This window comes from Podarcis vaucheri, assembly GCF_965113315.1.
Source record: "Podarcis vaucheri genome assembly, chromosome: 12".
In the NCBI taxonomy this organism is placed as follows: domain Eukaryota; kingdom Metazoa; phylum Chordata; class Lepidosauria; order Squamata; family Lacertidae; genus Podarcis; species Podarcis vaucheri.
This window is the reverse complement of record NC_138750.1, coordinates 25,610,411-25,635,720: the sequence shown is the minus strand read 5'-3', so window position 1 is coordinate 25,635,720 and position 25,310 is coordinate 25,610,411. Positions and strand designations below refer to the sequence as shown.

Below are 25,310 nucleotides of genomic sequence, written 5' to 3'. Positions count from 1 at the left end.
AACACATTAGATGTTTATAGAGAATGTACAATAATCCTGGGATGTGTACTGTTGAGGCATAGTTTGGTTGGTTTGATGGTCTTCAGCAAGTCTCCTGCCTGTGAGTGTAAAAAAGAGAGAGGCAATAATATATACTACAGTGGTACCTCGGGTTAAGTACTTAATTCGTTCCAGAGGTCCATTCTTAACCTGAAACTGTTCTTAACCTGAAGCACCACTTTAGCTAATGGGGCCTCCTGCTTCCGCCGTGCTGCCGCAGAATGATTTCTGTTCTCATCCTGAAGCAATGTTCTTAACCTGAAGCACTATTTCTGGGTTAGCAGAGTCTGTAACCTGAAGCGTATGTAACCTGAAGCATATGTAACCTGAGGTACCCCTGTATCTTGTAGGGCTGTTGCAAAAATGCAGAAAAAGTGGCCACAAAACGCCATTGACACCTAAGGATGCAATCCCTTGTACACTTACTTGGTAATAAGTCGTACTGAGCTCAGTTGGACACAACAGCATAAGGGTAAATTGTATATCTGTTACCTTTTAGTGTAGCTTTTAATTCATTCTGCATAGATGTCAGTACTGGTGGACATACATGTTAGTCCTCAACAGATCTTTTAAGAATATTTTGTTTTTGTAACATGTGGCAAGTACCTTACCAACTTTCCCTTCCTCTACTTTTCAGGATGGTACGAAGCAAAAAAGAGAACGGAAAAAGACGGTGTCATTTAGCAGCATGCCAACTGAAAAGAAGATCAGCAGTGCAAGTGACTGTATTAACGCCATGGTTGAAGGCTCAGAACTCAGAAAGGTTCGCTCCAACTCTAGAATTTACCACCGGTACTTCCTTTTAGATGCGGACATGCAGTCTCTACGTTGGGAGCCTTCGAAGAAGGATTCTGAGAAAGCAAAGATTGATGTTAAATCAATCAAAGAAGTGAGAACAGGGAAAAATACAGACATTTTTCGTAGCAATGGAATTTCGGAACAGATTTCGGAAGACTGCGCATTTTCTATTATTTATGGAGATAATTATGAGTCTCTAGATCTCGTTGCAAATTCTGCAGATGTTGCAAATATTTGGGTCACTGGACTGAGATACCTGATATCGTATGGAAAACACACATTAGATATGCTAGAAAGTAGCCAAGATAAAATGCGGACTTCATGGGTTTCACAAATGTTTAAAGAAACAGATATTGATAATTTGGGGCGCATATCCATGTGCAGAGCTGTACAGTTTATAAAAAATTTAAATCCTGGTTTAAAAACTAGTAAAATTGAATTGAAGTTCAAAGAGCTACACAGAACAAAAGACAAACCTGGTACAGAAATCACAAAGGAAGAATTTATTGAAGTCTTTCATGAGCTTTGCACTCGCCCTGAGATCTATTTTTTGTTAGTTCAATTTTCTAGCAATAAAGAATTCCTGGACACAAAGGACCTTATGATGTTTTTAGAAGCAGAACAGGGTATTGCACATGTCACCGAAGAGATAAGCCTGGATATTATTCACAAATATGAGCCATCTAAAGAGGGCCAGGAAAAGGGCTGGCTTTCCATAGACGGTTTTACAAATTATCTTACTTCTCCAGAATGCCATATATTTGACCCAGAGCACAAAAAAGTGTGCCAGGGCATGAACCACCCTCTATCTCATTATTTCATAAACTCATCTCATAACACGTACTTGATAGAGGATCAGTTCCGAGGCCCATCTGATATCACAGGATACATTCGTGCTTTGAAAATGGGGTGTCGATGTGTCGAGTTGGATGTGTGGGATGGTCCTGACAATGAACCAGTAATTTACACAGGGCACACCATGACCTCGCAGATAGTCTTCCGCAGTGTAATCGACATTATAAACAAATATGCATTCGTTGCTTCGGAATACCCTCTTATTTTGTGCTTAGAAAACCATTGTTGTCTCAAGCAGCAGAAGGTGATGGTTCAGCATATAAAGAAAATACTGGGAGACAAGGTCCACACGCAGTCTCCAAACACAGAGGAATCTTATCTGCCTTCTCCTGAATCTCTTAGAGGGAAAATACTAATTAAAGCCAAGAAGCTGTCTCCTAATTGTTCTGGGCTAGAGGGAGATGTTACAGATGAAGACGAAGGCGTAGAAATGTCCCAGAGAATGGGAAAAGAGGGTGTGGAACAACAGAATATTATCACAGTAAAACGGTTTCAGCTCTGCAAAGAGCTTTCAGAACTGGTAAGCATGTGTAAGTCGGTTCAATTTAAAGATTTTCAGGTTTCATTTCAGCTTCAAAAATACTGGGAAGTTTGCTCCTTCAATGAAGTGCTTGCTACCAAATATGCCAATGAAAACCCTGGAGACTTTGTGAATTACAACAAACGTTTTCTCGCCAGGGTTTTCCCTAGCCCTATGAGGATTGATTCTAGTAATATGAACCCACAGGATTTTTGGAAGTGTGGCTGTCAGATAGTAGCAATGAACTTTCAGACACCTGGATTAATGATGGACCTCAACATTGGTTGGTTTCGACAAAATGGTAACTGTGGCTATGTTCTTCGACCTGCTATCATGCGGGAAGAAGTCTCTTACTTCAGTGCAAATACGAAGGACTCTGTGCCTGGAGTTTCACCTCAGCTCCTTCATGTTAAGATTATTAGCGGACAGAACTTTCCTAAACCAAAAGGGTCAGGTGCCAAAGGTGATGTTGTAGACCCTTATGTCTATGTAGAAATCCATGGGATCCCTGCAGACTGTGCAGAGCAAAGGACAAAAACTGTGCACCAGAATGGGGACAACCCAATTTTTGATGAGAGTTTTGAATTTCAGATTAATCTACCTGAACTCGCCATGGTGCGCTTTGTAGTGCTGGACGATGATTATATCGGGGATGAATTTATTGGGCAATACACAATTCCCTTTGAGTGTTTACAGACAGGTTATCGCCATGTCCCCCTTCAGTCTTTAACAGGAGAAGCTCTGGCACATGCTTTCTTATTTGTCCACGTTGCTATAACTAATAGAAGGGGTGGTGGAAAGCCACATAAACGGGGCCTGTCTGTCAGGAAGAGCAAGAAATCCAGAGAATATGCCTGTATGAGGACTTTATGGATTAAAACCATTGACGAAGTATTCAAGAATGCTCTCCAGCCCATTCGGGATGCCACAGATTTGAGGGAAAACATGCAGGTACCGTCTTTTATTCACTACCATTTATATGAGATTAGCATTTTACATACAGATATACTGGTGTAATTATGTTTCCATAATAAATAATGTGACATAGTTAAGCGTAGTAAATGTGCTCAGAGGTTCAGTGACTTTGCAGACAGTTAAAAGTAAGGATTAGAGTTATCAGTGCCCTCAAGTGATGGCTGTAAGATACTCAGGCACGGACGCCACCCTAACTGGATTCAGTTTTTGTGCTGTAAGGTATTTTCTGTTATCTGACTGTTGTTCTGAAGGATGACTGATTATGGATATGTTTTATAGCAAGGTTCGCTAACTGGTTTTATTTATTTACAGTTGTTCCTTGGATCCCGAACGCCTTGCAAGTCGAACATTTTGGCTCCTAAACGTTGCAAACCTGGGAGTGTGTGTTCCGGTTTGCAAACGTTCTTTGGAACCCGAACGTCCGACGCGGCTTACGAGGGTTCCGATTGGCTGCAGGAGCTTCCAGCAGCCAATCGGAAGCCGTGCTTTGATTTCCGAACGTTTTGGAAGTCTAATGGACTTTCAGAATGGATTTCATTCGACTTCCGAGGTATCACTGTATTTTTATTTTTAGTAGTATTATAGACCTGCCTTTCACCCTAAGGTCCCAGGGCAAGTTACAACGATAAAAGAGTCCAGCAATATTTTTTTTAAAAAACCGTTTGAAACAACTTATAATCACAAACTACCTCACTTTTCCTCCAAGGAGCTTGAGGTGGCATGGCACGTCTCGCTCTTCCCCATTTTATCCTCTCAGCAACTATGTGAGGTAAATTAGGCAGGTAAATTAGGCAGAGAGAGAGAGAGAGAGAGAAAGAGAGAGAGAGAGACCTAGTCCAAGGTCCCCCAGTGAACTTCATGGCTGAGTCAGATTTGAACCCGGGTCTCCCCAGTCCTAGTTCAACACTTAACTATTACACCACACTGACTCTCATTAAAATCTGTTCCAGAGTAGAATTTTAATCTCAGGGCTGCATTACATGCTGACTAATCTGGGGGCTACATCCCAATGGCGCCTATGATCAACGCACTAGTGGGTTCTGATGTTCCAACCCCACCTTTGCCCCTTCTTTTTCATGGCACATATACTCACAGTACACACACAGCATATGCCATCTCACCCCACACATGGCTTGCAGAAAGCCCTCATTCCTTCTTCACAACACCTTTTTACCCATGGCAGATAGGAAAGAGGTTCAGGAGCTCAAGTGTGGCAAGGAGCCCAGCATTCGACTTGATGGAGCAATGGTATACTGCAGCATCCTGAGGTGGACTTCTTCCTTTTTAGTGCCATGTGAAGGATGGGAAGAAAAAAATGCTCCCTCTGTAGCTGTAGTGTTCTAGCAGGGAGGGGGAAGTGGGGAGGGAAACGTCCCCCACCGCTCTGCCAGAGAGAAGGCCGTCTTCCTCCCTGGTGTCCCTTCCTCATGAGCGTTGAATGAAGTGCCTTTCCTTTCTATCCACTGCCACCGAACAGATTGGCGGTCTCTGGAAACCGGAGGGAGTACTCTGCTCTGCTCTGATGTTTCCCAAGCACTCCCAGCTAGGGGTGTCAGAGAGTTCAGACAAAAACAGAAAAGAAATCAGAAATTGCTGCAGTTGGCATGTTCATGTGTGGTCAGGAACGGTAAACAAATGTGACTGGTCTTTGTTCAATGTTGTTCTTGTTTAGTTCTATGAACAGTAAGTAATTAATGACCTTTCTACATTGTTTTGACATTTCCTTTACACTGAAAGGGATGTTAAGATACATAAATAGTTATGCAAGTTATGTTAAATTGCGGGCAGCAAGATAATAAGGTAGTACTTTGCAGAAGCCAGACTGCAGCAGAATGGATACGCTGTTGATTGTGGTGAATATAGGTCAGAACAGAAAGCTGCTGCCTTATTTTGATACTCCCACTGCTCAGGTTTCCAGTGCTCTGATCTGCTAAGTGTTAGTGGATAAATAAGAGGAGAGGAACTTTGTTCAGTGGCACTTCTAGGCTACCAGAAAAGGCTTGGAGGCTTGGATGAGGCTTGCAAGCCTGGGGTTCAGCATACCTGTTTTGCAAAAAATAGTTGTGTTTGTTGGCTTGCAGCTGATTGTATGAGCTAAGGGCATCAAAAAGCATTGTGTTTATGGTGTGTGATCTAAAATGGCTCATTCATATATGCAAGCCATCACTTGATTCTGCAGTCATCAAGGGATGTAAAGGCATGCATAAACTAGTGTCGGAGAAGGGGGTAAACTTAAGATGTATGTTTACAAGTCCCCATATTAAATTGTTGCTGAGGCAAGACCTTCCATATCCTCAGCATTTCTATGTTGTTTCATGCACTGTTGTGTCAAGTAGGTTGCTGTTCTCATAGTTTGGTACTAAGCAAGTACTAATTTTATGTATTTTATTTAATGTTAAATTATTCTAGGATAATACTTCCTGCCTGTGATTCGTTTTACCTTGTTAAAGGATGAATCAAAGACTAAAGTGAATTGAAACAGATACACTAACATTGGGCAGGATCAACAGATGTTGACCTGCATCGTAGACATCATAATACAGCACTGGAAAAATATGTATCTGAAGAGTAATGTAAAATGACCCATGATCACTTAACTCCTAGAGAGAAAAAGTTTGCATGACAATATTGATGACTGAAAGCTTTTCAAGTAAAGAGCATGAGCTGGAATTTCGACTGTTTCTCTGCAGGGAGAAGAAATGATTACAGTACTGTCAACTGCAGCTGAAAAGTGGGATTACTTTAGAATGTAGAAGCATTCTAAAGCATATCTTCTTAATTTTAATTCTGGATAACTACTGCAAGCCTTGTTGGTACCTTAATTACTTCAAAAAAGTTGATGTTTCTGCAGAACATGGCTACAGATATGGGGTGTTTTATTTTGGTAGCTATTAGGATTGCACAATGAGGCTGAAATAAAACTAAAGATAACTGAGATTCAAATTGTGTATAAGTGAAATATAACTTCTTCCTTCCTTTTCAACAGAATGCAGTGGTTTTATTCAAAGAGCTGTGTGGCCTCTCTCCTGTAGCAAACCTCATGCAATGCATTCTGGCAGTATCTACACGCTTGGTGAGATCTGATAACACACCCTTGGTTGTGATGAATCTCAGCGAACAGTATCCCGTTATGGAATTGCAAGGAATCATTCCAGAAGTTTTGAAAAAAATTGTAACAGCATATGAAACAGTGAGTAGCTTTTATTAAACATATTTTAGACAATATATTACTTTCAAAATATTAGTCTAACCTTCCAAATCACGTGGATGGAAGATCATTTGCATGAATGCAGAGGGTATAACAATGTTTTCGTATGAAACTGTAGAGATAATAACACATGAGCTGTGGCCTGTGCAAGTCATTGTTAACAAAAAAGAACATTTGTTTGATGTGTATCTGATGCTATGCTCATGTGTGTGTGTTACTGCTGTGCAATTTTATATATATGACCAAGCTGTAGCCTTGTTTTTAGTCTGAGGGGGGAAAGAAAATGGTGTTGTTTTAAGGGTTTAGTTTTATTACAAAAAATGTGAATCACATTAGTTTCAATACCTGGTTCAGTTCAATTTTTAGAAACTTCTTTACAAGGTTTTTTTAAATATATATTTTTATTTGCTTTTCTGTTTTATCATATCATCAACACATACTGTGTTACACACAGGATAATAAGAAAAAATACATAAATATAAGACATATATATGTATATTGATGATAACATCTTATTCCTCCAATTTATTTGAGTCTTATAAACCCTTAACTTTTACTCCCACTCTTTCCTTGGTTTCCTAACTGCTGTCTTTTCCACTGTGTTATCTTACTCTACTAAGTTGTTTTCATTACCTTATATTATCCCACGTTGTAACCTCTACTGCTGAGTATTTTTGCCAGCCTGTTATGATTATTTTCTTGTTATAATATTTTTCCATATATATTTTTCCATATAATCTATATATAACATCCAGTCCTCTTTTAAATTTTATCATCTTTATTTCTTATTCTATTTGTTATGCTGGCAAGTTCTATATATTCATTCTTCTTGTGATGGTACTTCGTCTGTTCTCCACTTTTGTGCTTCCAGAATTTGGGCAGCTGTGGTCACTTAAAAACAGCAAGCAAGCTTCAACACCTTGTATATGTTTCAGAAAATGTGTTTTAAAGCTAGATGTATCCTGAAATTCATAAAAAATGTGAATATTTTAATGCTTAGGCTACATAGCAAATACAATTATATCTATTAAATTATACAGCTTCTGGAACATGGAAAAGGGAAACACTCGAGAACTGTTACTTAGCAAGCTAAAATGAAACATCTCCCATTATATTTCCCCAAACTTGGTTCCCTTCTCAAGTGAGTCCTGTCTTTATTGAACAAATGGACTTTGAGAGTAGCTCATTCCATTTTCACATTAAGGCACTAAAAAGAGCTTATAGTCTTCTTGTAGAACCATCTGATCCATGATACTGTTCTGTTCCAGGAGCATGGGGGAACCTGCAGAGCAGATGGGGTGATGATGGTTGCAGAAGCTGTGGGGTGGAGGGGAAGTTGGCAAAACTGGCTTCCCGCCTCCATTCTGCTAACCATTTCCTTTTGTTAGTGGATAGACAAAGTAGCATTTCCACCATTACCTTTACCAGGAGCTGATGACGGGGCTCAGATAGGGATGAGGATATATTTGCAACATGCAAACAATCTGTTTAAACTTTGCACTTAGAATATTAATTGTTCTAAGCGTTTTGTTGAGACTAGAAACTGCTTGAAACTATAATACAGTAAGTGCACATTTGCCTAGCTTTTAGGAGCAAAGTTCAGTTTCAGACAAGAAATGTCATAGGAAACTTAGTACAAAAGCTATTTCAAAACTTAGCAGCAAAGGGCCTCTACGTTGAAAGTTAAACGTTGCTGCTATAAAACTATACTTGTACAGTAGTTTTTCGTATGTAGCAGGAAGCATTGCAATATGTCATTAGGAATTGGTCAAGATAACATGATTTGGATATGTATAATATGTAAGGGGCAAGGAAAGCCTCTATTGGCAAGCAATGCTGCAAATGTATAGGTATTGCATGTAAATCATAGTGATGTTTATGGTAGAGTTATGTAGAACTCTTCTTAAATTAAATAAGAATAGAAACCCTTTTACTTTCGTGCTGCATAGCTAGTTTATAACTTGTGTTTTAACATGCTGCAGCCTTTGCTCTGCACTAGAGTGAAAACATGGGCATTTCCTTATGGAATGTTTTAAAAACAAACCTTGGTTTCCATGGTGAGTGCATGGGCTATCTCTGATTTACATTGTTTTCTTCATTCTCAGTATGCTTCGTGGTTTTCATGGATGTTTCTGAAAGTACAACAGTTCCTGGGTCAATCCAATCTCAGATAAATATACTAATTTAATATTTAACATTTCTTTGTCAGAAATACCTCCCTTACCATAAAAATTAGAGCAAACATTTACCCTGGTAACTGAAGTAATCCTCTCTCTAGTTTAGTATTTTAAATTTATTTTTGCACAGTGAGTAACTAGGGAGCTCAATATATTTGTTCATTAACCTACACAAGGGTGTAAGCTCTCTCCAGTAAAAATGCTAGCCAATATCAGAGTAATTTAAAATGACAAAATACTACAGGGAATTGAGGCATTATAGAATGAAAATGTGTTCTGTGTTAAAGGAGAAACTTATAATTATTAAAGAACTAGTGTCAAGTGAGCAAGTATTTTCAGTTAATTAAGATGTCCCTGGATAGTTGTTAGAGTATACATTTTCCTCATAAAAATATAAAGTACAATACATTTTTTTTAAATTCAGTATACATTATTGCATGCAAATGGTTGGGTTTGCATTTGGGAATTTCCCCCCAGGCTATTCTTATGTGGACTAATGGAGAAATTGCAAATTATTTCCGTTGGGAGTTGAGCCTGAACCCACATTTGGATGTATTTATAGTATTTATAGTAAGTGGAGAGATGCTAGAACCATAAGTTACAGAACAGGAACATTGCTATATGTAGTTGAACGCGTAACATTCTTGAAACAAGCATGAGGCCCCTGGTTAATATACAGTGGTACCTTGGTTTATGAACAGTTCAGTTTAAGAACCATTTGGTTTACAAACTTCGCAAAACTGGAAATAGTGTCCTGGTTTGAGAACTTTACCTTGGTCTAAGAACGGAATCCGAACAGTGGAAGGGCATCGGTGGCAGGAGGCCTCATTAGGGAAAGTGCGCCTTGGTTTAAGAACGGTTTCGATTTAAGAACTGACTTCCGGAACGGATTAAGTTCATAAATTGAGGTACTACTGTACTCTTTTTTGGGCAACTCGATTGAACGACTGAAGGATTTGGCACACTCAAATCTGGGAATCAAGAAGACTGTAACCAACCTGGAATTGAGAACATAGCTCCACCCCGAAACTAGATTAAACATACATGGTTCTATGTTCAGTTCCTTCTATAGATTCATTATGGCAACTGATAAGTTGCAATGAGACAAAATTGTTGTACAATATTGGTTTATTCCGCTCACCGTGGGACTAGTAACACCTACTGTCCTGCATTTCCTTGAAACCCTAAGAAAATGCTTTCCTGTAGCTAAATGTTCTGATAAAATGGGTGATGAAATTATGAGGTATAAGGGGATAATACAAAAACATGTTTATTACACTTTTAATGCAAGGAAATGAGACCCCCCTCCAAGATTAGATTACATTGTGACACTGAGAGATATTTTGTGACGGATCCAAAGAGTTCTTAGGAATTGTGACTAGGACTGGACAGCTGGGATCCAAAAGGGGGATATGAGAGAGGAATCCACATGTGCAGACAGAATTTTGCTTTGTTTTTGATGTAACCATTCCAAATATCAAGTACATATGCTGCTTTTAAAAACTGCAGTGCTTTCCCAGTTTGGCAGTGGGAATTCTGCAGCAAAAAATAAAAATAAAAATGCAGGCAAAACTTTGTTCAAATTCCCGTTCCCTCCTGCTAAGTCTTTTGGGAGCCACCCAGAGTGGGTGGGGCAACCCAGTTAGTTAGATGGATGGCATACAAATAATAATAAAATGATTAGTAGTAGTAGTGGTAGTTTTATGTATTATTTATTGATTTGTCACTTTCCACACACAGAAGAGTGTCCCAAAGCAACTTATAGTTTAGGGGGAAGACGATGAGTAAGGGGGGAGCATGTTAGATGTGTATAAAATGTATGCATCAGGTGTAGAAAGTGAGTATAGGTTTTTCTCCTTCAAAATGCTAGAACTTGTAAGAACAAGATGCTGTACAGTGGTGCCTCACAAGACGAAAATAATCCGTTCCGCGAGTCTCTTCGTCTAGCGAAGCAACCCTATTAGCGGCTTAGCAGATTAGCGCTATTAGCGGTTTAGCGGCTATTAAAGGCTTAGCGGCTAAAAGGCTATTTAGCAGCTTAGCGGCTTAGAAAAAGGGGGGCGGAGCGAAAACAAATGGCAAGACTCGCAAGACTTTTTCGTCTTGCAAAGCAAGCCCATAGGGAAATTCGTCTAGCAAAGCAACGCAAAAACGGAAAACCCTTTCGTCTAGCTGGTTTTTCGTCTTGCGAGGCATTCGTCTTGCGGGGCACCACTGTATTAGATGGTTCTTTCTCCCGCATGGCTTTTTTTAAAAAAGTAGTTAAAGTAGGGAAAACGCTTTTAGGCAGTTCTAGAGAGGTCAATAAAGTTCTTTTCAAGCTTTGTCTACTTGTTTCGTTGATGAATAGCACCATGCAGTCCACAACGTACAAATACATGGTTTTCAGACCAGTTGGGAACACCAGACAAATTCTGCTTCTTAAACCTCGTCCAAGCAGTCTTATATGAATGACAAGTACTTTATTGTAAACATAAGTAACACCCAGAAGATTTGTTTTCTTACAATGGCAATTTTGGACAGCATTTAAAGCAGTAGAAAGATCAATTACACTTCATTATAAATCGACTTTGATTGCCTGGGCCTAACCACAGCTGGTCGGTAATGAGGTTACTATTGATTGCCGTCTTGTTTGCAAATTCTTTTCCCTATGTGCTGTCACAGAGGTTGACGTAAAAAGCTCCTCTTAAGTGAAGGTCTGTACTTCACCAATCCCAGAAGTTATCATTGAAATTATAAGGTATACGAAGAAAGTAAAGTTTCAGAAAACATTTTGATAGGCAATAGCTATTAAGTTTATTTACATGCTATGTGTTATTGCCAATATAATTATAGAGGTTATGAAATGCTACACATTTGCTAGAGCGGTAGGTATAATATCAGTGGCCTTCTCCCAGGTAGTACTATTTCTGTAGTAACAATTTGTGAGCCTGCAGCTCTGGAAAAGCATTTAATGAAGGCTACTGACAAATCTTGAGATTAGGTTAGATTGGAGAGTCAGAAATGAAGCCCTACGATTCTGTAAAATGTTGAACAAACCAAGAACATTGCAGTTGTTTGGACACACTCATATATTGATCTATAGCGAGAGCAGGTAACTTGCGGCTCTTCAGATGTTGTTGGACTACAAACCGCCATGTAAGATCTTAATTAGTATCTGTTTTCAAGTGATCTGACAAGTGTCACTATCTGATAAATAGTATTTTAAATCATCTCTCCATAGTTAAATCGTTGCCTTGTTTGGTGGGTTAGTGTAATTCCCTTACTGGATGTGCTGGAACCATCACAATTTGATATATGTATAGATCCTGGGGCCCGATTAATACTTAAGATGTTCTTAACTTCTTGAGACATTGCAAATCTGTACATAATTTCTAGTTCTGCAATCTCGTCATTAGGATAGAGGTTAAAGGATTACCTTCATATTACCTCTCTTAATAAAGTTGCATAACTGCTCATGCCTAACTATCCATCTAAGTTCCCGATGGACAAATTCTTACTTGAGCTGCCTAATTCCCAGGTCCTGATGAAGCTCTCATACCTAGATGTGACTCCAAGCCAGTTAATGTATTTCAGAAAAGCTGTGCCCATATTTTCACAGAATATGGACTGCGTATTTTCTCAAAATGTTAATGTTTGGGGTAACATTTGAAATGCAGCTCCATGTATACACCACTCAAGCGGCTCAGTCACTGAGTTCTCTTTATTTTGAGTTCTTATCACAGTTCCATGAAAAATGGAAATAAATAAACTCTGTATTTCTAATGACAAAAGAATTCTAAAGGAAAAAGAGTGATAAAAAAGACCTGATAGACACTAAGAAAAGGGTGGATAACTGTTTCTTATATCAATACTGAGTGTTAGGTTAGGACTATTTAAAAGTTGCTTTTTCTTGTCAGATTCAACCACTTAACGTGACCTACTTTGCTAGTTCAACTTTTAGTATAACAGTGTATTGGGTGAAAGAAATTCCTAAAGTAAAATCAAACCCTAAGGCAAGTAGCTTTTGCCCTACAAGACTGAACTAAACAATTTTGTATTCATCCTTAGTGACCTGTCTTTTGTTTTAACTTCTTCTGCATGTCCTTTAGAAAACCCCTCTTTACTAAGCTTATGTCTTAATTGCCATTATATTGCCACTAAAAGCTTTTCATGCTATCACATTTTAAGATGTGTCCCATTTCGCTTTCTCATTGGAATTGTTTATGATTGGACCTTCTTAGGCTCCTTTCCACAGCTCATTTGGAAGCTACTAACCACAGTTTGCAGTTCACTGGAAACTATGGTTAACTGCGGCTCCGTGACTTGTTTCTGCACTTTCCCCAAAGGAGGAGCAAAGGAGCTGCATGTGGGTGCATATCCTGGCTTATTTAGTCATTATTTGATTGGGCCAATTGGACAGTTTGGTCTGGAAGAGTGTAGTTTCAGGGTGAAGCAGGAAAATACACCATGACAGAAGAAGGCAACAAACGAGAATAAAGCTAAAGTAAATTAACTCCACTGAGGGGAGGGAATGAAAAACAGGTTTTTGAGTGTGCTCCAATAACCCTGAAAGTGAGACACTGAAATAATGAGTAAATGATAATCTGAAAACAAAAAGAGGATTACAAAGGATTTCTTTCTGCTATTGGATTTTCTGTATTTTGGAGATAGATCACATTAACTTGACAACCAGCTGAAGATATTGCTATAAGGTATTGCTTATTGCTATATATTGAAGACTTATTGCTGTATTGAATCTTCAGAAAATAATCACTAACTGAAAGCTGGGATTGGCTTCAGAGTTTGTCATGCTTAGAGTAAACCAACTGAAATCAATGGGATGTAATGGGTTTACTGAAAGCATTTCAAAGCCCTTCATCATTAAACTTGTGACTTTATGAACCAAATTTTTAAATCAGTTGGTGGGCACAGGATATACAATCTAGCACAGGGCACAGTACAATTCCCCACCTGCTAATTCAATGTGCTGCCTTCATTAAATGTTTCTTGAGGAGTCTTAAAATAATTTAAAGATAATTTGCCTTTCTGTGCATTATTTATAAAAAATATGGGTTGCATGATCTTTTGCCCCTTATTTTTGTAGGAGAGAAATTGAGACCGGGCTATTTTTTAGGAGTATGGAGACTATGAAACTATACAAAGTTGACCTCACCTGGCTTGGAGATGTTTCTGCAGTGTTGTGGCAGTTCCCTTCTTTAGTGAAAACTGTTTCAACTCATCAGTGTAGTGCCATGGTAGTGACATTTCCCTGGCCGCCTTGCTGTTTGCTAGGCAGTGGATATGTGAGGAAATATTTGACAGATCTCAGGCCCTGTTTGACTGCATTTTGTTCCGACAAGCAATACTTGGCAAGATTCAGGATTGTGGACTTTTATGTATCCACACAGGGCCAATTTAAACTCTAGCCATGAAATCAATGTTCAGCATTGCTTCTGGGATTTGTGGGTCGAAACATATATACAGAATGTTCTCATGGAAGCACTGTATTCTAAAAGGAGCAACCTATGCATTTTATTGCATAACTACACCTCTAAATCTGTAGAATCCACAAACACTCACATGGCAAATTCTGACACTTTGAAATGCCTGTTAGTAAAGAAGGATGACTTGGCAAATTAGCAAATAAATAAGTGAGTACAAATAACAGCCCTGTGAATATGTTTTCCTTAGGGAGGCAATTATTATAGAATCTTGTACATTCGCATATGATCGAATTACTAGAACATATGTGAACTTTTCAAAGGCACCATATTTTTTGCTCTATAAGACGCACCAGACCATAAGACGCACCTAGTTTTTGGAGGAGGAAAACAAGAAAAAATATATATTCTGACTCCCAGAGCCAGAACAGCAAGAGGGATCTGGCTTCTGGGATAGCCGCGTGAAGCCTCTTCAGGGCAGCGGGATGAAGGCTCCCTCAAGAGTCGCGCTCCCTTTAAAAAGCGCGCGGAACGTGTGTGCGACTCTTTAAAGGGAGCGCTGAGCAGAGCCTCCTGTCTGCATAAGACGCACACACATTCCCCCTTACTTTTTAAGAGGGGAAAATTGCGTCTTATACGAATTTATGCGAAAAATACGGTACTTTGAGTCTCTGAGAAAAGTGGGGTATAAATCTAAATAAACAGCTTTTTTAAAAAGTAATGCAGTAGTGTCCATAGGCTGCAGCTCCACAGGGCTGAGGTGTCTTCAGCCCCTCAAGGCTGTTGGGATGGGACTGAGGGCCCCACCCCAATCTTGAGGGTTTGGGCCTCGCGACACCAGGCCTCACAGGGCAGCAGGCCTCATGGCGTGTGTTGCTCGTAGGTTGGACAGAACTTGGCACTTCTGGTAGTGTCACCAGCAGTGTAGTAATCTGAGACTGTTAGAATACAAAGTTTAGAAAGGAGCCACAGCTCTGTAGCAGAGTTTATCCTTTGCAAGTGGAAGGCCACAATTGTCCTGTTTTAATCTCTAGCAACTTCAATTAAGAAAAGAGCTCCGGTAGTGAAATACGTTCTGCCTGAGAAATGGCCAGTTCATGCAGGCTGTGGGTCTGGATTTGCCAGTGCTCTGACTTCTAGTTTTCATTGCTCATTTTCTCATTGCTCAAGTTATTCTCTTGTTACAGATGATTCAAACTATCAAGACTCTGATAGAAAATGCAGATAACGTATATGAAAAAATAGCCCAGTGCCAAAAAGCAGGTAAGGACACAACTCTGCTTTTATTCAGCTTTCTGCAGTGGGTTAACATATTCTACTAAAAGTGTAAAAATAGTCACACATCAATGTATCATATAACCAACATGATTCAACAGATGAATTTCAATTACTTACTTTTTGGTTTTTGTGTTAAAGATTTTAGGAGCTATGTGAGAGTTATGTTTCTTTGATACATGGAACATTGCAGCTGATTATTCTATTCCTTCATTTTTTATTTCAACTTACAATGAGTAAAAAACTTGCTTTTTGGCTGAGTGAAACGTTTTGGCAAGTGATTAGCCTTAACTCGGAAAAGAATCAAGAAAAGAAAAGAAAAGAATCAAGATTTGCCTCAGTCTGCCAATGCCAAAATTTAAAAGCGTTAACTGGAACAAGAATTAAATGAGCAGCTTCCACCTGACAGGGAAGTTTAATAGCATTTAAAATCACATATAATATTTATAATACATAGTATACAGCTTCCCTGTCTCAATTATTTCCATCTTTTATGTGACAATGAAATAGTGAAAATATAGTGTGTTGGCAGGATTTCTCTAAGGATGGATTAATGCCATTTGGAAGCAATGTATATACAGTTGTGAGCCAGAGGATCTCACATTATAGGTCATTTAATTTCTACCTATTTTGTTTTGTTTTGTTTGTAAAGCAGAAAGTAATACATGTCTTGCAGGTGTAATTACATTTTTAGGACCAGATAGGAATGCGTTTTTTTGCAGTTGAGTGGAACAGATGACGATTTAATTATCAAAATGCTGGAAATTAATGTGTAATTGATACCATTGCATCTATCACAAAGAAAATATAAAGATGTTTTTGTTGGTCTAAACGGCATGAAAAGCTTTTTCTTCCTGCCTGATGAATTGTCTAGGAAGGTTGTGATCTTTAACCCTTTACCTGTCAGTATGCCCATTGGGTGGTATTCAGTACTAGTCCTAATCAGAGTGGATCCTTTGAGATTAGTGGACATGAACTGGGTTCATTAATTTAAGTGGTTCTACTCTGAGTAGGAACCCATTGAACTTAGCAGACAGAGCAGGCAGGCACAGGATTGCACTGCTAAAAGTATCAGTGGAATTACTTATTACCCAAACTAAGCAGTCTGATTAGCACATGCATTTTGGAGGTGTTCTGCCTTCAAGGGACCATTTCTTGGTGTCAGTGTGAAGAATGTTGTGGTCCTTATACACTGAAGCTCCTAGGGACTGCTTCATATGACGGCTGTGATTTACGATGTTTCTGCAACATGTTCTAGTGCATTAGTCTTGTATTAGTTTGTTTTGCAATGCTTTCTCAAGAGGGACCATAGCTTTTGTTAACAAAAGTACAACAAAAACAAATGTGATTCAGAGATACATAGAGTTGGAAGGGACCATGAGAGTCATCTAGTCCAACTCCCTGTGATGCAAGAACCTTTTACCCAACGTGGGACTCAAAACTCATGACCCTCAGATAAAGACTGACTGAGCTATTTGTGGTATAAAAAGTTACAGGATTCCACCAGATTGGATGTGGAGCAAAGTTTTTGCATGTGCAATCATCATAAATGGGCAATAGAAAGGATGTCTGATCCTACTAACAATGGAGACTGTTTCCATTCCCAGGCATTTTCAGTAAGGCACGTGGCAAAATGTTGGTTCAAGTAGTTATGGCACGGAGCCCCACAGTGCACAAAAGCCTTCAGGGCTGAAGTTGCGTTGCGGAAGTGGTGGATGCAGTTGTTGAACTGGGTGTGCGTGGGAAGTCTGACTTGCTCCATGGCTCAGGTTCTGATTTAGCAAGCCACTGTATATGGTTCAATATTAACCTATCAAATATTTGTATTAATAAGTAACCTTGGTCTGGCTGATAAACCTCCAGTGTTTAGTTATCCTTATGTTTGTTTTGTGCAAAAAATAATAATGTTGCTGGATATTTTTTGCACTGCATTTAATTATGACCAAGTCGTCTTTTATGAAGGAGTAAAGAGAAAGGTAGATGAGTATTTTTGACATAGCATCCTGATTTTGCAAATTTTTTCAGGAAGCAACAACCTTGACTTGCATTTTTAGTCCCATAAACACATGGGGGTGTAACTTTGTTTGCAGTGGAATTTTCCCATGGGCTGTGTTAGGATTAAAAATCCTTCTGTGTATCTTGGTCTATGTAGATGCATGAGTCTACATAGATCTCACTAACTTTTAAAGGTAAAATGTACAATAGTTTTATCTTTGCTTTAGGGGTATGTGCGTTTGTGTTGTCCCACCTCAGATGGAGGTTCGCATGAGTGAATCCTCTTTCATACAAAGTAATTCCACATTTTAAAAAACTAGAAGGTGAGGTAGAACAACTGTAGCCTAGTCATCTCCCTGACAAGTTAATACTTTTATGCATAGTATTTAAAAAAGTGATTTCTCAGTGTCTTAAAGTGGTATCCTCAGCTCATCAACCAGGTGAAGCCATCTGCATAGAGCTATTATTCTGTTTCTTTGCATCAGAAAGATACTCTCCTTGTTATGACTTCATTTCTTTTTCTTATATGAAGTTTTATCAATAGTATTCATTCTAGCAGTAATACTCTTTAGCCAAATGGCAGCCTTCTAGTGTGTTTCCTGAGGCAATTTATCATTCATGCCATTTGACTATTTTGCCTTTTAGAGCCTTTCAAGACACTGCATTGAAACTTTCAAGAATAGTTCTAAAGGGGAAAATATTTTATTCATCTATAAGGGCTCTGAAATTGCCCTTTCTTTATTTGCTTTCCTCTTTTGAAATTGCAAAGATGATTTGTAAGTCACTATGTTTCAGAATTAATGAGCTTTCATCATTAACTGACACCTTGTCAGTTGGTAGAAACCAAGCATATCAGATCCAGTATGTATTAATGCAAAAATAGTGAATGCACTATCATGTTGTATTGCTTAGCAGAGGCAATGATAAAGAAGAGAGGCAGCACCAGGTGAACCTCCCTAGACCCTTGTGAAAATGAGGTGATCCCTGTTATTTTGTGTTCTCTCTCACATAAGTTTAGAGCAAATTAATCAATGTGCTGCAGCAAATCTTACATGACTTACATTGGCTTAATATATAGTTGGCAGAAGTTTCTTGTATAAGTTATCACTTCATTTTCTTCATATTCTCTTAGGTCACTTTTGTTTTGTTTTTCCTTCCTCCAGCGATGGAGTTCCATGAGAATTTACAAAGTATAGGAGCCAAGGAAGGTTTAAAGGAGAGAAAGCTACAAAAAGCAGTGGAGAGCTTTACCTGGAATATTACAATCCTAAAGGTATGTCTTTTAAAAGTTGAATACTTTTTGAAACGTAAACCACCATGCTTAGACCATTACCAGAAATATGATAATTAACATTACACTACCAAGTATGGTTCTACTGAATACAAAGTTTGATGATACTTGGAAATGCTGTCCTTTTATTGAATTTACAGAAACATTTGTGTCTTGGATATGAACAGTATAGCATCACCCTTTATTAGTTAGATGCAGCTGGAATACTTGTCTAGTTTTAGCCATCAAAGACATAGGAATAAAAGCACAGATGATGAAGGGTGGAGAACATCTGGTTCTCCAGATGTTGCTGGACTACCAGCTCCCATCATTGCCTTGATCTCTGGGGCTGACAGGAGTAACAGCAACAGATTCTGTGACAGGCAGCAACTCTCCAGGGTCTCAAGCAGAGGTCTTTCACAAAGGTGGCATTTTTCCATCTCCACCATATTAAGCAGTTGGTCCCTTACCTTTCTCGCCCTGATCTGGCCACAGTGATCCATGTGACGGTCACATCTAGGATTGATTACTGTAACTTGCTCTACACAGGGCTGCCCTTGAAGCTGACCCAGAAACTCCAGCGGGTGCAGAATGCTGCGGCGAGGCTCCTTACGGGGTCCTTGCCGCAGGATCACATTCATCCAGTGCTTTACCAGCTGCACTGATTGCTGGTGGAGTACAGGGTCAGGTTTAGGGTGCTGGTTTTGACCTTTAAAGCCCTATGCGGCCTAGGACCTACGTACCTACGGGACCTCCTCTCCTGGTATGCCCCGCGGAGGACCTTAAGGTTCACAAATGACAACACTTTGGAGGTCCCAAGTCTCAAGGTGGTTAGATTGGTCTCACCTAGGGCCAGGGCCTTTTCAGTACTGGCCCCGACTTGGTGGAATGTTCTGTCACAAGAGACTAGGGCCCTGTGGGACATGACTTCTTTCCACAGGGCCTGCAAGACAGAGCTGTTCCGCCTGGCCTTTGGTTTAGACTCAGTCTGACCCTTATGTTTCCCTCCCCTTATGGTTTTGATCTATGGGCTACTTTTAAATTGCCCCCCCCCCCATTATATTTTTATTGGTGTTGGCCGCCCTGAGCCCGGCTCTGGCCAGGGAGGGCCGGATATAAATAAAATTTATTATATTATTATTATTGATGTGTTTGACCTTCTTAGCTGGAGATTATGGAAAAGTGATGAAATGAATGCAATGCAGTGAAAATAAGTGTGGGCAGAGGCCCTATTGGGGACAGGGGCTCCTAGGTGTCAGGTGCACTTGTGAAGTAGCACTAATCTGCAAGGATGAAGAACTACAGATAATCTTCAGGATTTTCTGAGCAAGCAATTCCTGAAGTCTCCTTTGCATTCATGGCGCAACCTTAGTATCAACCCTCAACGTAACTCTTCTTTAACCTTTTCAGCTGCCTTGTGCACAAAGGCCACTACTTCCCTGTAAAAGATCACATGTCTAAAATAAAGGCTACTGGCACATGGAATCAATGGCCCGGGGATATACGTTGTGTCATATTTAGACCCTGCCCTTTGACACATGGAACTTGTGCAAATAAAATGAGGTCAACAGCGATGTGAAGTAAATTACACTTAGAGACCATTATGGCCATGGCCATAAGCTTCATGGTTGAACCTCTCATTGCTATATCCACACCTCAGTAACCTCAAGAGGCGATTAAACATACTGATTATTCTGCACCCCCTTGAATAAGCATGGTGGTTTACTAGTTGATTTAGACCTTTGCATGGCCATATTTGAGATGGGGAAATGATAGACATCAAAGATCATTGCACTTTTTGTTTCTTTAAAACAGTTATTTAAAAGAACATTTGCCAATGTTGTTGTGTTCCTGTTTTGATGTTTTCTTTAAAAAAAAACATTCTAGTGATATCAGAATCCCCCGTTGTCAGACTATAAACTTGGCATCATTAAAACCGATTTTTATGTGAAGTGGCTACGGCTCTAAAGAGGCTCCGTGAAGCTATTAGAAATCTGTTTACTTCTTTGAAAGGAAGCAGCTGAATTAACATTAATGCAGTTAGGAAGAGAAAATTAAATACTTTGCCGCTCTTTTGAAAAGTATCAATGGTACTTAATGAGGTACACAGGAGGGAAAGTATTAACATCTTTTCTTTTTTAGGCACTGCATATGCTTGCTTCACACTTCTCTAAGCTTAACTCCATCTTAACATTTTTCCTTTACATTTTGCATGAATTTAAAATCATAAAATAAACAAAGCCTTTTTTCATATGGAAGTATACAATTAAAATGCAGAGTTGTTTCCATTTGTTCTCCGCAATGTTTTCCATTCAGGAAAATGGAAGAAGTGGCAAAGTTAGTGCAGCTGCCTGCCTGTAATTCATTCCCTGTCTTTCTTCCCTAAACAGATGAAGGTTCCATTTGCCCACCGAATAACTCATCTCTGCACTAAACTCTGGAATCTATTTTAACGACATCACATTTCATGGCACTCTCTCTCTCCCACACACTTTTGAAAGCTTTCTTTCAGTTTTTCAAAAATACAGTTTCATCTCACCTCCTCTCAGCTTCATTCTTCCCACTCACTAACTTGTCATAGAATTCTATTGTAGAAACACATCCAACATACAAACTGTAAACCTCATCTTAATTCCCTCCCACACATCTCAGCAAAGCAGCCCATCTTTCCTGGCCTCTAGTGCTGCACTTACAAAGCACCTGTGGAGGGATGAACAAGTCATCTTAAGAAAACTCTTGCTGTTTGCCTCCTAAGATACAAAAACTAGCAAATTCAGGACTCTATGAAACAATTCATTTACTAGTAATATTTCAGAAAGCAACGTTTTATTTATCAATTTACCTCTTGGAAGCCATTTTGGCATATAAGCCATTTACAACTATAAAATCAAGCCAAAATTAAAATACACAATAATGTTAAAACATCCTTAATTAAAATGTACGTAAAGCAAATGAACAATTCAAACAGTTTAAAAACAAACTACAAGTTTGGAAGAAGAAGAAGAGTTTGGATTTGATATCCCGCCTTTCACTCCCCTTCAGGAGTCTCAAAGCGGCTAACATTCTCCTTTCCCTTCCTCCCCCACAACAAACACTCTGTGAGGTGAGTGGGGCTGAGAGACTTCACAGAAGTATGACTGGCCCAAGGTCACCCAGCAGCTGCATGTGGAGGAGCGGAGACACGAACCCGGTTTCCCAGATTACGTGACTACCGCTCTTAACCACTACACCACACTGGCTCTCAATTCAGGGAAACGTTCAATTCAGGGAAACGTTTGCCTAAACAAGCACATTTTTAGGGAGCTGGCGAAATGTCAACCTTTTTAGGGAGTCTTGTATTTCAGTAGGGAGAGTCTTCCACAAGCACTGGTGGTACCAGTAAGAGAGTCTGCTCTGTGTTACCACAAGCCAATAATCATCAGCCTTGAAGAAACTAGCCAGATTCCATTAGCCGATCACAGTGCCCTTATGCGGCAGTGAATATGCCATTTGTAGAAAGTGTTATTAAATTATTTCCCATTAAAATTAACTTGCTCACCTTTAGGGACAGGCCTCAGAGCTCCCTCAGTAGCAACTGTTCTCTGGAAGCCATGTATCAGCCTTAAGCTTCTTAAATAATTTGCTTTGCATTTGTGATCAAAGACTTATTTTGGAGTTTTGATGGATTTGGCTATGCCCTTTTTGCAGAGAAAAAAATTCCAAGTATTGAGTTTTGCTTGGGGTTCCTCTGAAGTTGCTAGCAGCTTCTGAATTTTCTGTCAGTTATAGCTCACTTTATTTACAAGTAACAGATAAGCAGACAAGGCAGCTGAAAACTGCTTCAGTTGGGCTGCAGTTGGAAGCGCTCTGAAAATTGCACCCAGCATTTAATTCACTCGGTTTATTTTAGCAAGAGTCAGCCTAGATTAGCTTAGATTTAAACAAACCAAAGTGAAAACAACATGAACTAAATAAATGATTCTGTGCTGAAGTTCATAGAAACATTTGTGATAACGTACGTATGATTCATCTGCTCTGCCATATAATGTTGCATGTATCTTTCTTTGTTTCCTTTTTCATGGGAATTTTAAAAGGATACCAGTTTTGTTTTGACAGATTAAAGATTGCCACTGAAGCCAGAGTCCAATGAATAGATGTTCTTCCCTACAGAAAAAACTCAACATTGTCATATGAATGTTCATAGGGGTTTTGGTCTTTCTGTTTTATTATTCAGCTAGTGGTGTCTTTCCCAGTTCTATAAGATTTGCTCTGTATTCTTGGACCATGATTTTATGGTCCAAGCTGCTTTTCTTAGAAGAATGCAGTGTCTGCCTTATCCTCAAGGTCTGGAACTTTGCCAGACTTGTGGTTTTCTGCTCTGCAAAGCATTCCACCCTCCAGAGAAAGTCGGGAGAATTGTCTTAGAAGCAGTTTTCCTTACGCTTACGAGAGGACTATGCTGCCATCCCACCAACAGCTGCAAAGGAGTTGTTAATGAAAGAATGTGATTATTGTATCACCCAACCCTTCCTATATGCTCATTTTCTTTACATACAAGCACTGTTCCTACTACCCCATAAGCCATTCAGCCCATGCCAAAACCACTTATTGGAACTCCAGTTCAGAACAGGGCTCTCCTGCCTATGCCTGGAGCACTGGCCAATGAAACTGAAAATAACCTGAAGCCTGTGATCATGCACACACATGCATCTTTCTTTTTTGAAAGGTAGCTGCTATCCCTGGGCACTCTCTTCCTAACTCTGAATGTTACAAAGAAGCTCAGTATAAAGGCACTGCAGTTGCTGGATCACAATGAATAATAAACTCCTGATGGCTCTTGGATTCCATCCACAACAATAAAACTCTTAGCAAAAGTTATTTGCCCAGAATTGTTTGGTGGGAAATATTATTGTCTTTTAAATGCATCCAGCCAGTTGAATGCAGTTCAATCCAGTGTGTGTGTGTCTTAGCTCAAAGTAATCTGGTTTTCATCTTCATGAACTAGGCTGTGGTACAATAAATCAAGTCTAGAAAATGGTCTCATTATTGATAGCTGTGACTGCTTTTGTTCTTAACAGGGGCAGGCTGATCTTCTCAAAGATGCTAAGAACAAAGCCCTGGAGAACCTAAAGCAAATCCACTATGCTACTGTTTCATGTGGACTGAATAAGCCAGGATCAGAAACAGCCGAGGGTTCAAAGCCCCGTCGAAGCCTGGAAGCTATACCTGAAAAGGCGGGTGAAGAAAATGGAGAATGAAAGAACATTCTCATTATTTTGGAGTTTATAACTCTGCAACCATTGTAGCTGCACAAGACATTTTGCTTTGCACTTACTACTAGTGGGCGGGGAAATCCTGGAATTTTAAAAGCACAACTGGAGAAGCTAATTACTATCCATGAAAACTGTGAATGTACATAGCAATTCTGTGTGCAGAGGCAACTGAATTGTTCTAACATGGAAATAATATTGCTGGCTAAAACACTCTGTATATGTGTAAAAGATGTCATGATTCAATAATCTTGTGCAGAAAAAAATATCATTGTCATTTAACAGAAAAACAAATTGGTTTTCCTGACTGGAAATACGTTATAATGGCAAGGGAAGGAGCTTTTGTCATTGCTCAGAAAAGTGCCTTGATTTTTGGGGAAAATCTAGGTGTGCAGTGATTCCTTGATTTAGGAGCAGTGCAGTTCTATAATAGTTTGTTGTGTTAGGCCTGTTGTTGCACATCTAACTTAAAAATCAGGGCTGAAAATGTAAGCAAATGCACAGATTAAGCAAAATTCTATGATGAAGATAATTGGCAGTGTTCAGCTTTGAAAGTGCTACTCTTTTGGGTTTCTTTTTTTGTTGTTGTTGAGCCATAAATAAAAAGGGGAATGTAAATACAAAGTGCTTACTCCTGGCACAGTGCACTGTGGGAGAGCCGTTGCATAGAAGGAACATGTGCAATCAGTCAGCCATTAAATGCCTGAGTAAGGTGCATATACCTATTTCCACCTAAGAACATCTGCAGATGTCTACAGCTAATGTAAAAGTGACCAAACTGCAAACAAAATACTGTACATAGTTTTATCATTTTGTGGAAGTGAAGAAGTAATTCACATTAAAATGTTTTATGATACAATTCCCATGTTATTGGCCTAAAACTGAAATTCAATTTTTGTTTTGTTTCAGGTTTTTAAATAGCCTTTTTAAACTTCCAGATCCATCAATCTTCCCATTACGTGGTTTTAACATGGATTTGTTTTTCGAAATTTCATACTCACTGTAAGCTGAATATACAAACAAAGATCTGCCTCCTAATGTTTCTGCTAAAAATAATAAAATGGGGTACGACATCACAAGGTGCAATAAATTTGAAGCAAATGAAGTCAGTTTTAAGAGATTTAAATTGTCTTTTTGTTGAGTGCCAGCGTCAACCCTAATTTTGTTAGAGACAAGATAATCAAGTGAGTGCTTACCATGCTCAGCGGATAAGACAAGCTTGATCCAAAATGTTCTGTGCACCTCAGAAACACCATTCCCTTCCAGCAAAGCCTTCTCAATAAGAGATACACCATTTAAGCAACATAGTTAGGATTTCTTACTCAAATGATTTCAGTTCAAGCAGTGCTATTTTTCTGGGGAAATGTTCTGTTCTTTTATCATGGCAATGGCGCCCATCTGAGAGGTGCAGGAACGGAGTTCCAGCTGAAAGAAGCCCTAGGTTCAAGTATAAATAGCTGCAATGTTGTAGGCTGAAGCATTAAGGACTGAATCAGGACTACCACCTGAACAGTGGATCAGCCAGT

At 39.3% G+C, this 25,310-nt stretch overlaps 1 protein-coding gene and 1 long non-coding RNA gene across 7 annotated transcripts in view; one reads left to right on the top strand and one right to left on the bottom strand.

Annotated features, from left to right (window-relative positions):
* Window positions 1-24,893, top strand: part of PLCL2 (phospholipase C like 2) — a 104,053-nt gene extending 79,160 nt beyond the window's left edge. For all 5 annotated transcript variants that reach the window (XM_082193312.1, XM_082193314.1, XM_082193311.1 and 2 more), the window contains 5 exons: window positions 677-3,163; window positions 6,174-6,377; window positions 15,183-15,258; window positions 18,429-18,538; window positions 23,593-24,893. In XM_082193312.1, the coding sequence (XP_082049438.1) occupies window positions 677-3,163; window positions 6,174-6,377; window positions 15,183-15,258; window positions 18,429-18,538; window positions 23,593-23,772 (3,057 nt within the window). In that variant the 3' untranslated portion in view covers window positions 23,773-24,893. The remainder of the gene's footprint in view (window positions 1-676; window positions 3,164-6,173; window positions 6,378-15,182; window positions 15,259-18,428; window positions 18,539-23,592) is intronic.
* LOC309515589 overlaps window positions 6,394-25,310 on the bottom strand; it is a 38,390-nt gene continuing 19,473 nt past the window's right edge. For both annotated transcript variants that reach the window (XR_014212535.1, XR_014212536.1), the window contains 2 exons: window positions 8,440-8,527; window positions 6,394-7,357 (listed from right to left, as the gene is read on the bottom strand). This is a non-coding gene — a long non-coding RNA (uncharacterized lncRNA). The remainder of the gene's footprint in view (window positions 7,358-8,439; window positions 8,528-25,310) is intronic.